Source organism: Chelonoidis abingdonii, chromosome 10 (assembly GCF_003597395.2).
Source record: "Chelonoidis abingdonii isolate Lonesome George chromosome 10, CheloAbing_2.0, whole genome shotgun sequence".
NCBI classification, from domain to species: Eukaryota; Metazoa; Chordata; order Testudines; family Testudinidae; genus Chelonoidis; species Chelonoidis abingdonii.
Genome location: NC_133778.1, coordinates 35,622,317 through 35,638,268, shown reverse-complemented (window position 1 = coordinate 35,638,268; position 15,952 = coordinate 35,622,317). Strand labels below are relative to the sequence as shown.

General features: G+C 37.6%; 1 protein-coding gene across 1 annotated transcript in view; it reads right to left on the bottom strand.

Annotated features, from left to right (window-relative positions):
• TTN (titin) overlaps positions 1-15,952 on the bottom strand; it is a 321,905-nt gene that overhangs the window by 114,365 nt on the left and 191,588 nt on the right. The window contains exons 173-187 of the mRNA XM_075069826.1: positions 15,360-15,443; positions 14,999-15,082; positions 13,547-13,630; positions 12,811-12,915; positions 12,315-12,419; positions 11,938-12,042; positions 11,600-11,671; positions 10,326-10,469; positions 9,798-9,893; positions 8,741-8,818; positions 6,447-6,527; positions 4,501-4,605; positions 3,838-3,915; positions 3,367-3,420; positions 3,011-3,091 (exon numbers count right to left, since the gene is read on the bottom strand). Of these exons, the coding sequence (XP_074925927.1) occupies positions 3,011-3,091; positions 3,367-3,420; positions 3,838-3,915; positions 4,501-4,605; positions 6,447-6,527; positions 8,741-8,818; positions 9,798-9,893; positions 10,326-10,469; positions 11,600-11,671; positions 11,938-12,042; positions 12,315-12,419; positions 12,811-12,915; positions 13,547-13,630; positions 14,999-15,082; positions 15,360-15,443 (1,356 nt within the window). The remainder of the gene's footprint in view (positions 1-3,010; positions 3,092-3,366; positions 3,421-3,837; positions 3,916-4,500; positions 4,606-6,446; positions 6,528-8,740; positions 8,819-9,797; positions 9,894-10,325; positions 10,470-11,599; positions 11,672-11,937; positions 12,043-12,314; positions 12,420-12,810; positions 12,916-13,546; positions 13,631-14,998; positions 15,083-15,359; positions 15,444-15,952) is intronic.

Below are 15,952 nucleotides of genomic sequence, written 5' to 3'. Positions count from 1 at the left end.
CAGAATTCCAAGGGGCGGGGGAGACTGCGGGAACTATGGGATAGCTACGGAAGAGCTACCCACAATGCAACGCTTCAGAAATCGACGTTAGCCTTGGACCATGGATGCACAACGCCGAATTACTGTGCCTAGCGTGGCCACATGAAATCGAATTTATAATATCAGTTTTATAAAACCGATTTTAGCTAATTCGATATTATCCCGTAGTGTAGATGTGGCCAAAGTAAGTGATTCTAAGTCGATCTAAGATACGTTGACTTCAGCTACGCTATTCTCATAGCTGAAGTTGCATATCTTAGGTGGATCACCTCTCCCCCACCCCAGTGTAGACCAAGCCAAGGTCTCCTAAGGAAATTTCAATGTCTCTGCAATCTCCCAGAATCACAGTTTCAAATTCTTCTTTCCCTACAGACAGCTTTTCCGGGGTTTTAGACTGTGTATCTTTGTCCTTATCTAAGAAGGTCCTAGAAGGAGTTTCAACTTTCTTAACTGGCATAAACCTTTTTCCTGCTTGCCATGTAAAGCTACCTGTTCAATTATTGATGCTTCTGAATCTCTCTCCTCATGTGGGTTTCAGTGGACTCTCTTTGGTCTGCAAACATTTCTCCTTCTGTTTTCATTTCTGCATCCTATGGCTTGAGAACTGAATCTGTAAAGATTCTGTCAGCCTTTTTGCTGGGAATCACCTCATCTTCAATGAATTTCCCAATGCCCCCATCATTTCTCAGTACTACCCCAGTATCCTCAGAGGATTCCAGGGAACCTTATTCTGCCATTTTATAGTCAAGATTTTTGTCAATCTCTTCTTTTTGAAAGGTATCTATTTTCTTTACTTGTTTAGTGGGAACCATGATTTCTTCAGCTGTAAAAACATCAGCGTTCTTGAAAATAAATTTCCCCACTTTCTGAGTTTTCTTGTTTATCTAATGCTCCTTCATGAATTTACCCAAAGGGACTTTTTTAAACCTCTTCAGAGTGACATCTTTGTTCTCTCCCTCACTTGTTACCAGAGGTATTTCAGGTACTACTTCTTCAGTGGCTTCTGTAGTATCCATCACATAATCTTTTATGGCAATTTCTTCAGGTTGCAAACTTATTTTATCTTTTTTCTCTCTTTTTGGAACATTTCTCTTCTTCTGAATCAAGATATCAGATGTTCTGGGGGCATCTTCAGGGAGGGAAATTAATGCATTTCCCTTTTCTTTTTCATATGTAGGAATCTTTCCCCTTTCTTTGAATGGAATGCTAGACTCTTCAGGGAATCTCTCATTTTCATCCTTCCTATGAACCTGTAGTTTAATCTTATTCCTCTTTTCTTCTCTGGCACTTCTTTCAGTGTGTTCAGATGCTATATAAATGGGCTTTGGTTCCTCATGGGGTGTTCTTATTTTAACCTTTTGAAAGACATCCTGACCTATTGCAGGCTCTCTCTCCTCATCTTTAACTGTAGGATTCTTCCTTGAAACTACAGTTATTACTGTATTACTTTAGATTCAGTTTCTTGGGCAACCATTACAAATTGATTAAGAACCTCTGTCTCTTGTTTATCTTCCTCTGGTTTTAATATTCTATCAACAGTTTCATTTGAGATGTTCAGTTCAAATGCTTCTTCTGCTCAAATATCCCTGCAGCTGCCTCGTGGCTCATGCTATCTTTTACGTGAATATGTTTCTCATCAGTAGCAGATACTTTCAACACAGGGGATTTAATCTTGCCTTTTTCCAAAGGTGACATTTTATCTTTACAACACAGAAGCCTGGTTATCTCAGGAGTTGGTGATGGGCTATGGAGTCTTTCACCTTTAGGTTGCCAGTTCAAATCCAGATCACACTAGCAGTAGCTGAAAATTGTTATTCTGTGATGATGCCTGGCAACCTACATACAGTTTTTGAATAGTTATCCACATCACCAAACCAATATCAAAATGGACACTAACTGCATGCTTCACAAGTGGTCAAGGACCAAATAAAAAGAATTAACTGCACTCTCATTTTCGAATGGGTCACCTCTGGTTCATGGTTGGGCCACATAGTGATGGGGAAGATTGTGCTGTTGTTGCTTGTGCTATAGCAGTTCCATGGATGAAGCTCCTAAACTGCCAGCATGTCAGAGAGGGATGGACTATTCAGGTGTGGTTGTACACAATGGGTCCCTGACTCTGGCTGAAGCCGCTGGATGCCACCCCATATGAATACTAAACAACAATAGTAGTGCTAGAGAGCTTCAGTGCTGTTGGCACCTTTGCCAGCACTCAGGAAATAGAAAACAACCCCCCAAAACAGCAAACAAGACAACACAGTCATCCTTGCCCAATATGTACAACATAAACATATTTTTACAGCACACACAGGGCCAGCTCCAGGCCCCAGCACCCCAAGCGCGTGCTTGGGGTGGCATGCCGCAGGGGGTGCTCTGCCGGTTGCCGGGAGGGCGGCAGGCGACTCCGGTGGACCTCCTGCAGGCATGCCTGCAGCAGGTTCACCGGAGCTGCAGGACCAGCTGACCGTCCGCAGAAACGCCTGCGGGAGGTCCACTGGAGCCTCGGGACCGGCAAGCGGCAGAGTGCTCCCCGTGGCATGCCGCCGTGCTTGGGGCAGCGAAATGGCTAGAGCCGGCCCTGAGTACACATAATATAACAGGCATTGAACACATACAGATGAATGCCTGAACATACAGAACAAATATCAAGAAATTAACAGAACAGATACATTTCATTAGACAAATTAAGTACGTCTCATCACCCACACTGAAAAGCACAGACTAAACCCCAATTGTATAGCTTTGGGGCAAGAACTATCTTTCTTATTATGTGTGTGCGTCAGTGCCTAGTACAATGGGAGCCTGATCCCCCACACGAGGGGGGGAGGCTTTAAGTATATTGGAAATAATAAATGATCAGATCCCACAGCCCTTAGGTGTCATGTTGTCTTCAGTGTGTATAGTCACGTGAGAAATGGCTGCAGGATGGTACTGCAAATTAGCAAACACTCTACAAAATTCATGTTAATACCTGCTTTCTTTCCAACCACAGGAGTTGTCACTGGAGCAGCAACAGGGACTGGCTCAGCTGGTGGTTTGGGAGATTTTAGAGCTGTAGAAAGAATTAAAATGAATTAATTAACTGATTTTAATGTATATGTTTGTTAAAACGTATTATGCTGCACTTTCTCAAGTGCCCTATAAAGCACGCATTTACTAGATCCTCGCTCACAACAAATACTCCGGAAATATCCTTCACTCTCGGTAGCACGAACAGTTAGCTAAGATATTTGCTTAATACACTTTTAACTGGAACCAACTCAATGGCAAAAGGCAAGATGTACAGGGAAATGTGTGTACAATTATTCATGCTGAAAGGACTCTTACCTACTGCGGGTTTTGGTTCAGGAAGTGGGATAGCTGCTGGTTTAGGTTCTGGCACTTTAAACACACAATAACGAATAGGTTAGTATAAATATTTTATAACCTTTTTTCAAAATACAGAAAAATCATAACAGAGAAGTGCAAAATGTTAGTGAAACTTTAAAACATAGACAATTAATAGAAGACAGACTTTTTTATTTTATTTTTTTAACTTGCAAAATCCACTGATGAAAGACAGAAGGGCAAATACATATACAGCAAGATGCAGAGATCTCAATGGAAGATAATTGAATTCTTTAAGCACTGAAGAACTAAAGAGGAAATAAGACCCAGAAGAATGCAAAGAGGCTAAAAAGGACAATTTTAATGGCTGAATGATATTAATGATTAGTTTAGCTTATATAAAATGCTGTTCACTGATGGATGCAGTTTAGTTACAGGAATAAGGAAAAAAGAGCACCACACATTTGGTACCTTTCTCTGGTTCAGGAGGTTTCTCCTCTTTTTTTGTGACAGGTGGCATCTCAATTTTCTTCTTGGGAACTTCTGGCTCTTTAAAATATTATTTTTATTTTGAAAGATATGTTTGAATTCCTTGACTACCCAGATACATTAACTGAAGTAATTTTAATATAACTAGAGTGGTTTAATATGACATTAGAAATTTAGTCAAGTTCTAAATATGTGATTAGGATGTTCAGTTGACCTTAGGTTTAAGATACATATATATTAACAATCAGACTTAGATAAAACTAGAAACAGAAAACAGACAGTAGGACATGCAGTTAAAAGACCATAACTGAAAGGATAATTGCATCAACTGTGGTTTATGCTTTCTTATGTTTTAGTTTACATTATAAAACATTTTTAAAGTTTTCTTTTACATAAAGTTAAGACTCAGAAAGAGAAATAGCCACCAAGGTTCACAATTCCAATCTGGACTAGATTTTCTCAAAGTTTGGGTATATTTTTAGTAAAAACTTAAACTCAGCATATTACAGGCGTGGAGGACATTTGCACAATTCTGATCTGAATACAGGTTTAGACACTAAGCCCAATAAATTGCTAATCAGAAATAGGATTTTGGTTTGAGTCTCTCCATAATCAGAAGCATATGAATGTGATCTTGATTTGTACCTTCAGGTTTCTTTATCTTTTCTACTGGTTTAGGTTCTGGTTTAGTTTCTACTTTGGGTTCTTTCTCTGGTTTCGGTTTTTCCTCTTCAGGTGTTTTTCTAGGAACTTTGAAAGAGAAAGAATTTCAGTTTTTAAAGCCCTATATGGATGAAGAAGGTGGTAATTAAGATAAAGATTTAAAAATTATCTGAACAGAGAAGAAGTATGAAACAACCAGCATAGTGTCAGGAATATAGCTTTGATGTAATTATTATGGTTATTATCATAATGGCAATTTTACATTCAGTCACCTGGAGCAAAAAAATGTTTTAATTTAGAGTGGTCCATCCCTGGAAAATGTATATTTTAACATTCAGACTTAAAATAAAGTTAGTTATTAGATCATCTGAATGAAAAAGCCACTGAATTTACACAGAATTATAATTCCAGGATATTTTAGAACTCAATATAATATTGAAGACTTGTAAGATCTTCAATTTGAATACATCTATACATCAAGTAAAACATCTGTTAATAATGAAAGTACATGTCAAGTTAATTTTAGTCTTGCCCATAACAATGACATATTTGATCACAAATGTTTTATCAGTAACAGATGAAACCAATAATACTGCTTAAAATTTGTTAAATTTATTTTTGGAGACGTAAGAGAGAAGCTTTTAGGAATCCTTCATGATATTTCTGGTATTTTGAATAAATAATGGATTCACCAACCGAAAGCCACACTACCAGTTAACTTTCAGAATTTTTTGATGAAGTACCGAAACTACCCGTAAATGCTTACTGTACTTGATCATTTGAATTACTGTATTAATGCCAACATTTCTCGTGAGCTCAAAAATAATGTATTATGAGTTATTTTTAAATGATGAATTAGCGTGGATAATTCTGCACTAACATCTGAAATTACAAATGAATTTCAGGGCCAAAATCGTCGATTCTTGATTAAACTCCAATTAACTTCAAAAAGAGCAGGTTTAAGCCCTCTATTTTGTTGTTACCTTTTGCAAGGTAAATTGTATACCTTATAAATCTTTTTTTTAGCCTACCATAAATAAAAATCTCTCTTATAATCATTATCTAAAGAACTAGAGACTTTTTAAAAAAGAATTATACATCTGAAATTTCACTTTGATTTCAGTTAATATGAAACAGCAGGAAAGATAATTCAGTGCAAAGAATGGACCTATTAGTTCCCCTCTGTATAGCATGCCAAAAAGCAAATGAGGATGAGTGCATTGGGAAAGCCCCAGTCTTTGCAGGAAAGGAGTGGCCAGTGCTATCTGCCCTACTGAGCCCATGGAATGACCCCAATATGAACTCTGCATGGTCAGATCTTCACAGGACTGGAGAAGAGTGCCAGATTGGAATAATCGATCAGGCCAGCTTCCCTCTAACACAGTGGATATCCAAGCAGAAGCCCCTTAGATAGGATGACCAGACAGCAAGTGTGAAAAATTGGGACAGGGGATGGGGGGTAATAGGAGCCTATATAAGAAAAAGACCCAAAAATCAGGACTGTCCCTATAAAAGTGGGACATCTGGTCACCCAACCCATAGGGGAAGAGGCAATCAATCACTGGTTGCTAGGTAGTCACTGATAACTTGGCTCCTGAATTAGTGCTACTGCCAGGGTAGAGGGAATGGGGTCTAGAGAACAGCATGAAAAGGAAGACTCTCCCAGGGGATGTCCTGATATTCTCAGCGTTCTGCTCTGCTTTCTTTTTAGATCCTTTGGATCTACTGGATTTTCAACCTTTTCCTCCTGCATACAGCCACAAACTCCTTCAACAGGAAATGAGCTTCAGGCAGTATTTAGCTCATGTAATTTCCCACATAACTTTCTCTAGGAGGGCATAATGCAGTCCTAGCGCAGTGTTACTTTGGAATACTTAGGGAACAGATTTCTGTGCCTTCAGCTTTATATCATGGCCAAATCACTGTACCTTTTTTAAGAACAACTTCTTCCTTTGGCGGAGGGGTAACTTCAGGAAGTATTCTGCGGCCTTTCTTTTCAACTCCAGGCACTTAAAAGAACATCATTTCAAATTTCAAAATCAGTTCATAGCAGTAATAGCAGCCATCCAAATACACAAACCAAATGCTGATTTACAATAGAACATTGAAAACAGAAAATAAAACAACTGAAATGGATGCAGATTGTTTTACTTAATCTCCCCCCCCCCCCGTAGTATCTGTATATGCTTGTTTTATGGATTTAGGACTAATAAGAGATTTTCACAAAGATAACAAAATAAATATATGAGTTTGAGGAACCCACAAAAGCTAAAAAATTCAAAATTAAGGGTTAAAGATAAAATTCTTCTCTCTGTCAGTATAATGGATCTCATCTCTGATGTTCTACTCTACCTACAGTTGCAGGCCCTACTTACCTATCTACCTGGATTGTTGGTCTATGGTATTTATAAGATGCCTGCCACCTTAATTTCTAAGCTCCAAATAAACTTAGGAAGAAGAAAAAGATCCCAGAATTTTTTTTCTCTCACTCTCTTGCAGGGATTTCACTTTTGGCACTGTACCTTTTAATTTCTGTTTCACTAACTTCCTCATTTTTGTGTAGTCTCACTTCCTGCAATTAAATGCTACAGTGTTGGGCATCTGTAGTGTTTTCCCTTCTATAAGGATGTTAAATTTAATTATACTATGGTCATTATTAACAAGTGGTCCAGCTATAGTCACATCGTGGACCAGATCCTGTGCTCCTCTTAGGACTAAGTCAAGAATTGCCTCTCCCCTTGTGGGTTCCAGGACTAACTGCTCCAAGAAGCAGTCATTTAAGGTGTCAAGAAGCTTTATCTCTGCATCCCGTCCTGAGGTGACATGTACCCAGTCAATATGGGGATAGTTGAAATCCCACATTACTACTGAGTTTTTTATTTTTATAGCCTCTCTAATCTCCTTGAGCATTTCACAGTCATTATCACCGTCTTGGTCAGGTGGTCAGTAATATATCACTACTGCTATATTCTTATTACTAGAGCATGGAATTACTATCCATAGAGATTCTATGGTACATTTTGGTTCATTTAAGATTTGTACTTCATTTGATTCTTTCTTTCCCATAATAGTGCCACTCCCCCAACAGCACAATGTGTTTGGTCCTTCCGATATATTTGCATCCTGGTATTACTGTGTCCCATTGATTATCCTCATTTCACCAAGTTTGTGTGATGCCTATTATATCAATATCCTCATTTAATATGAGGCACTCTAGTTCACCCATCTTATTATTTAGACTTCTAGCATTTGTATATAAGCACTTTAAAAACTTGTCACTTTTTAGCTGTCTGCCATTATGTGATGTAATTGAATGAGACACTTTTTCATTTGACTGTTTCTCACCAGAGCCTACCCTTATTTTATCATCTGCCATCCTCTCCTCCTTACTAGGACATAGAGAATCTTTATTAACAGATCGTCCCCTAAGGGATGTGTCTGTCCAAAACACCAGCAATCTGGTTCCATTTTGGTTTAGGTGGAACCCATCCTTCCTATATAGGCTTCCCCTTTCCCATAAGTTTCCGCAGTTCCTAATAAATCCAGACCCCTGCTCCCTACCTTTGTCTCATCTATGCATTGAGACTCTGCACTTCTGCCTGTCTAACTGATCCTGCATGTGGAACTGGAAGCATTTCAGAGAATGCTACCATGGAGGTCCTGGACTTCAATCTCTTACATAGCAGCCTAAATTTGGCCTCCAGGACCTCTTTCCTACCTTTCCCTATGTCATTGTACCACGACCACCAGCTCCTCCCCAGAACTACACATAAGTCTTGCTAGAAATCTCGAGAGATCTGCAATCTTCGCACCAGGCAGGCAAGTCACCACACGGTTTTCCTGGTCATCGCAAACCCAGCTATCTATGTTTCTTATTTATTTGAACTGCAGTAGGACTTTATACCCCAAATAGAGTAGTGTAGATCCCCATAATTGATCCCACTTTAATGTCCTTCCCTAACACAGCTCTCTAGCACATCCACCTGCTCCTGAATTACACAGTGAGAAAGGAAGGTGCGATTAAATCTAGAAAAATGAAAGATGTTAAACACAGAACAACAATGACAGATGACATCTGGACAACATCTTCCAAACATTTAAAAGAGAAGTACTTAGGCACATACTGCAGAAGATGAATTTCAAGAACTACAATCTAGTGCCTACCAGAGATAGGAATGAGAAAATGTGATTCCCCTCCCCCTCTGACCCATATACTAGATACCTTTAATAGGGGTAAGCTCCACTTTCTCTGGAACCTCAACAGGTTTTTCAGGCAGAACTTTCTTCCTTGGTGCAGGAGCTTTAAAGAAGACAATTTGATTTTTACTACCTACATCCTTAGAATGAAACTATTTTAAAATGAGAAAAAGAAAAAATCCTTGTGCTAAAACCCACCAAACACCCCATCAACAAATAACTGATTACACTAGCAACATAACAAAAGAAAACAATGGACACAAACTACAGAGTTCTTTCTAAGTAGCTGTTCCAAAGGTGTAATGGGATCTTTAATGACCACATATGTGTAACAGCTCCAGCAACATTCTACCCTCGAGAATCATGCTGGGCATCAGAACATAAGAATGGCCATACTGGGTCAGACCAAAGATCCATCTAGCCCAGTATCCTGTCTTTTGACAGTGGCCAATGCATGTGCCCCAGAGGGAGTGAACAGAATGGGGAATCATCAAGTGATCCATTCCCTTGTCACCCATTCCCAACTTCTGGCAAACAGAGACTAGGGACACCATCCCTGCCGATCCTGGATAATAGCCATGGATGGATCTATCCTCCGTGGATTTATCTAGTTCTTTTTTGAACCCTTGGCCTTCAGAACATCCTCTGGCAAAGAGTTCCATAGGTTGACTGTGCGCTGTGTGAAGAAATACTTCCTTTTGTTTGTTTTAAACCTGCTGCCTATTAATTCCACTTGGTCACTCTTTTTTCAGTGTGAAAGTATGTACAAATATGTTATCGTATTATGCTAAGATCTTTTTCAAAGATTAAAACAATTTAAAATATATCAACTTTTTCATAAATTTCTTCATTTTAATTGAAAACCACACAAACTGACTTCACAGATATTTCTGAAAGCTCATAACGGATAAACAATTAGTAAGGAGCATCATTAGACTGAAAACAACAGAAACAAGCTCTGAGTTAGGCTAAAAATAGTATATTAAAAGGCCACTTTTCAAGAGGAGCACATTATAATTAAAATGTGTTATACTGAAGTGTTCAGTAAAGCTGTTAATACTGATTTCAGTAGCTTCTTATACCTTTCAGCTGAACTTTTTCCATCTTAAATTCTTCTTTTGGTGGAATAGGTACCCGTGGCTTTGGTTTTTCAGGAATCTTCTTTTCAGGTTCTGGCTCTTTAAATAATATTGTGGCAGATTTAGAATATATATACTATCATAAAATCAGATGAAGAACATCTAATGTACCAAAACCTTCATTCTGCTTCCAGTGAAGTCAATGGCAAAACTCTCATTGATTTAAATGGAAGCATAAAAAACTCTAAATAAATGTTTTGTTGCTTGTACATAACATGAATGTCCAGGATGAGTTATGAAAGCATGCTACTAACAGAAGAACAAAAATACATGAGGAAAACTGAATACTGGGAAGACTATTATAATTAAATTACAATGAATTGAGAATTTAGAACATATTTACACATACAATAACACAAGGAGAAAAAATGGGACTTAATACAAATACAGCACAGTTCTGGAGAACTACAAAGCAAGATGTGCACAATTTTGAAATGAAGGTGTGCATTTGACTATGATTACTGTATATACCTTCTACTGGTAAAAACTCTTTTACTACAGAGATCTCTTCTTCTGCTGGAGAGAGCTCTTCTTCTGCTGGAGAGAGCTCTTCTATTTCTGAAGTAGGAGCAGGTTCTGGTTCTTCAGGCTCAATCTTCATGGTGACTTCAGGGACTTTAGAGAATATTGACAACTAGTATAAGACTGCCGTTTAAGACTGGGTCACATGAAGAATTATACAAATATCACATGAAGATACATATGGCAGGAAAACTACATCAACATACACATTCACAGAGACACAGACAAACACACTTCAAGCTAAGTAAATGTACAATATTTGTTTCCTGGTTTATTTGGCTGTTTACATATTTTTTAAAAAATTACTGGTGCATTCACGTCTTAGTGAGTGATTTGTGTGAGAGGGCAGACTTTTTGATCTCTAAATAATCTTGAATTAGTTATGGCTCTCAGGAGAATTTTGGTGCACATTTCTGCTTCTGTATAGTGACAGTTTTATATAACATTACATTGGCAGGTGATTTGTTGTTGTCGTCATTGAAAAAAATGGAGAATACTGAACTAGATAGGACTCTAGTGCAAGAAATAATTTAATGTTTGCAAGACAAAGCAATAACAAAAATGAGAATTGGAATGCTGCCAGCATACAATGTTGTTGTTAAGAGCTTTTATGAATGGATAGATTGCATCTTTATTGGGGGACCTTCTTTTTTAGCTATAATTAAGAATGCTTTTTCTTCAGTAACAACTTCCTTAGATATATTTGCCCCTTGAAAAATATTATGTAATTTTTAGTATGACTGATTTTCCACTGTGACAAATGCAACTATCACAGCTGATACAGAAAATGCACAGGACATGTTTCCTTCAAATTGCACAGTGTACAATTTACAAATCTCATAACATATTATATTCGATCCTTTTTCTGTTAAATGCAGTGCTCTAGAGAACAAGACAGATTCCTCTTTATGATGATGTCAGTGATATCTGTAGATGGTGGAGGTACTGGCATTTTAGGTACAGCAACAGATATTTTCTCTTCTGGGGCAGATTCCTTTAGCACCTCAGGCACTTTAAACGTATTAGTATCTTTTACTTGCATGAATATTAAGGATATGAACAAAACATTAAAAAGAACAATGAAACATCGGACACTCGGATAGCAAACATTCAGATATTATATAGTCTCTCTCTCTCTCTCTTTGTAACTAACAAACACACACACACGAGTATAATTTACATGACAAAGATTCTTCTTTATGATTATGTCAGTGATGACGTACCTTTAGCAGGTGCAAGTTCTGGTTTTTTAGGCACTTTCTCTTCTGGGACAGCTTTCTTGGGCACTTCAGGCACTTTAAAGATATTAGTTCTGTTTACTTTTATGATTGTTAAAGATGTGTGTGAAATATTAAGGAGAAACATTACATAAAAGTCACAGATATCAAAATGCATTTACGATACAACATTCAAACACTGATTAGCCACTTACACAACAAACTATTATACACAATACAGTTCACACGTTGAAGATCACTTTACATAACAGACTGGAAAAAGTATGGTAAAATACTGTTCAAGAAGAAGAAGAAAAAGAAAAGATTCTATTACTGATCTGTACCTTTTCCTGGTAGAGGTTCTGGTTTCTTAGGCACAGCAGTAGGTTCTGGTTTTTTAGGCACAGGTACTTTTTCTTCTGGGACAGTTTTCTTGGGGACCTCAGGCACTTTAAAGATATTGGTTCTGTTCACTTACATGAATGTCAAGAATATGTACAAAACAGTAAAGAGAATGATGAAACAGAGGACATTGAGCCATTAATGATGGCTTCAATATTAAGATTTGTAGAGCCCTTCTCTCTCTCTCCCCTCCTGTATCACTTACACAATGAGTACTAATTCCATAACTGAAAAAAGGACAGGATACAATATATTAAAGAATGTTCAAGAAAAGAGGACAAAGATTCTTCCTCATGATGTTATAGATGACGACATATACCTTTAGCTGGTGGAGGTTCTGGTTTCTTAGGCACAGCTGTAGGTTCTGGTTTTTTAGGCACAGGCACTTTTTCTTCTGGGACAGTTTTCTTGGGGACCTCAGGCACTTTAAAGATATTGGTTCTATTTACTTACATGAATATCAAGAATTGTACAAAACATTAAAGAGAATGATGAAACAGAAGATACTGGGATATTAAAACCACTAAAGATGCCATCCCTATTCAGGTATTATAGAGCCTCTCTCACACACACACACACACACACACACACACACACACACACACACACACACACACACACACACACACACACACACACACACACACACACACACACACACACACACACACACACACACACACACACACAGTGTCAGTTACACAACGAGTACAAATTCCATAACTGAAAAAAGGACAGGAGACAATATATTAAAGAATGTTCCAAAAAAGAGGACAAAGATTCTTCCTCATGATAATGTCAATAATGACATATACCTTTAGCTGGTGGAGGTTCTGGTTTCTTAGGCACAGGAGTAGGTTCTGTTATTTTAGGCACAGGCACTTTTTCTTCTGGGACAGTTTTCCTGGGCACCTCAGGCACTTTAAAGACAATATTTCTGTTTATTTTTATGATTGTTAAAGATATGTACAAAACAGTAAGAAGAACAAATAAACAAAAGTAATGAATATCAAAATGTATTTATGAAGCAACATTCAAATACTGATTAGTCACTTAACATAACATACACTTATATAGTCCAGTTCACATGATTAATACACTTTACATATCTTAGATAGCTGATAACAGACAGGAAAAAGTATGTTAAAATACTGTTCAGGAAGAAAAAAGTAGTAATACTGATCTATCTGAATTTTTAGCTGGTGGACGTTCTGTTTTATTAGGCACAGTAATTTGTTCTCTCTCTTCTGGGACAGCTCTTTCAGGTATCTCAGGTACTTTAAAGATATTAGTTTGCTTTATATTATAGTACTCAACAGATGTACCAAACATTACGAACAATAAAACACAGAAGATGCGATATCAAAAACATTAGAGATTCAATATTCAAATTTTGATTAGTCACTCACACTCTGACAGTACAATCGACTCAATGAGTACAATTTACAAATCTGAGATAGGAAAAAATGGACAACAATAAAGATGTTAACATAATGCTGAAGAAAATAAGACAAAGATTTTCTTCATGATGACATTGAGGATGACATATACCTTTAGCTGGGGAAGGTTCTGGTTTTTTAGGCACAGCAATAGGTATTTTCTCTTCTGGGACAGCTTTCTTGGGCACCTCAGGCACTTTAACGATATTAGGATCTTTTATTTTTATGAATGTCAAAGTTGTGTATTTTGCAGAGAAGACAAACAATGAAACATAAAACATGGACATATCCAAGACATTAATGAGGTCATGTTCAAATAAGGAGTCTCTCTGTCTCACACATGCAGTACAACAAGGGTGTCAAATGCATTTTGTGAAAAAGATGAACTGCACTTTTAATTATAATGCCTCTGTCTGGGTATGAATTAAGGTACATCTACCCAGTCTATGCACAGCAGTACTCACAATGGAAGGAACTGCTCAAATATCAATAGTGAAATCTGACCTTTATGTTGTACATAAATTTTTAGTTGTTATCAGCATTCACTGTTTGCTCAGTGATCTGTCTACACATTCCATATGGGAGTGGGGGAGTAGAGGGGAACATTCAACACTCCCTTATTTCTGCCCTTTCTTTCTATTCCTTCTATATCTACCTCTGTCTCACTCTTTTCTTGTCTTTGTGTCTCCTTTTTCCTTTCCACTGCATTTCCTTCCCTGTATAAACTTCCAGTTTCACTGCTATCTGCTAGGCTTCCTCATTACATCCATTAAAATGAAAATGCTACATTAATATGTCATCATTATGCTTTGGAATTAATGCTCAGTGAATTTAAATGTGTAAGTGTGTGTGTAGAGGGAGCAGGAGAAGAGAAGGAGTTAATATCTCTCACATACATTGTTTCAGGCTACCAGCAGACTCAGGAAGAGGGCACTGCAGAAGTCAAGGGAATGTCTACATTTCCCTGCAGTTTGGACTAGGAATGGGTAGCAATGACGACCAAAGTGCTGCACTGTAACTCCCCCATGTGGACACTGTGGACGTGAACTTAAAAGTCTTGACAGGTTTCAGAGTGGTAGCCGTGTTAGTCTGTATCAGCAAAAATAACGAGGAGTCCTTGTGGCATCTTAGAAACTTAAGTCTTGAGTTCACATAGTGCAAACTCAGGACCTTTAAGTTTGTGCCCACAGCTTCAATACAGGGGAGTTACAGCTCAGAACTTTGGTACATACTTCTACTATCATCCCCTCATTTGAACTGTGGAGCAGTGTAGACACATGCTTAAACTGAGTTCAGATTTGGCAAGTTTTTCTCATAACAATACTTTCACTTTTTAAAAACACAAAATCTTAGATTCTGAGCAATCTGAATACGTGAAGCAGACCAGGAAAATACTTCTTGTGACCAGATACAATAAATGAATCAAGTATTTGACACCCTGGAAGTACAATTCAAACAACAAGTGGAATTTTTAAATCTCAGGTGGCAGAAAATGGACAGGACAAAGTATGTGAAAAGTGATGATGGTCAAGAAAATGAGACAAAGATCTTTCAAGACATGCACCTTTTGCTGGTGGAAGTTCTGTTTTTTTAGGCACAGCCAGAGGGACTTCTTCTTCTGGGACAGTTGTCTCAGGCATCTCAGGTACTTTAAAGATATGAGTTTGTTTCATTTTACAGTTATCAAAATGTGTGCAAAACATTAAGAAGAATGAAACATAGAAGACAGATATTAAAAACATTGATGATGCCACAGTCAGGCTTTGATTACTCATTCACACTCTTTTACTCAGCACTGTTTGCTCAGTGAGTACACTTTACAGATCTCAGATAGGAAAAAGTGAACTAGACAAAAATGTTAAGATAATGTTAAAAAAAATAGGACAAAGATTCTTCTTTAAGACGATAACCATGATAACATGTACCTCTAGCTGGTGGAGGTTCTGATATTTTTGGTACAGCAACAGGTACTTTCTCTTCTGGGATAGCTTTCTTGGGCACCTCAGGCACTTTAAAGATATTAGTATCTTTTACTTTTATGAATGTCAAAGTTGTTTATAAAACAACAAGATGAACAATAAAACAAAATAAGGACATATTCAAGACATTAATGAGTTCGTAGTCAAACAACAGTTAGTCTCTCTCTCTCTCGCATACACACACACGCACAGAGTATAGCGAGGGTGTCAAACACATTGTCTGAGAAAGCTGAATTCCATTTTTATTTCTGATCCTTATGTCAGGGTACAAATGTAAGAATTTATGCCTCTCTCTACACAATGGGTAACTCCCAAAGGGAGGATGAACACAGATCAGTCATGGAATCTGACCTTTATGTAGTAACTAAAATCTTAATTATAATTATTCAGATTTTTTTCAGTACTCTGTATTTACATTCAGCATCACATGGGAGGAAATAAACTCCCTGTCAGGATTATCACTATTTCTACCCTTTGTTTCTATTCTGTTCATCTTCCAGTTCTAATTCCTTTTCTGCATTGCCTTCCCTACTCATTGG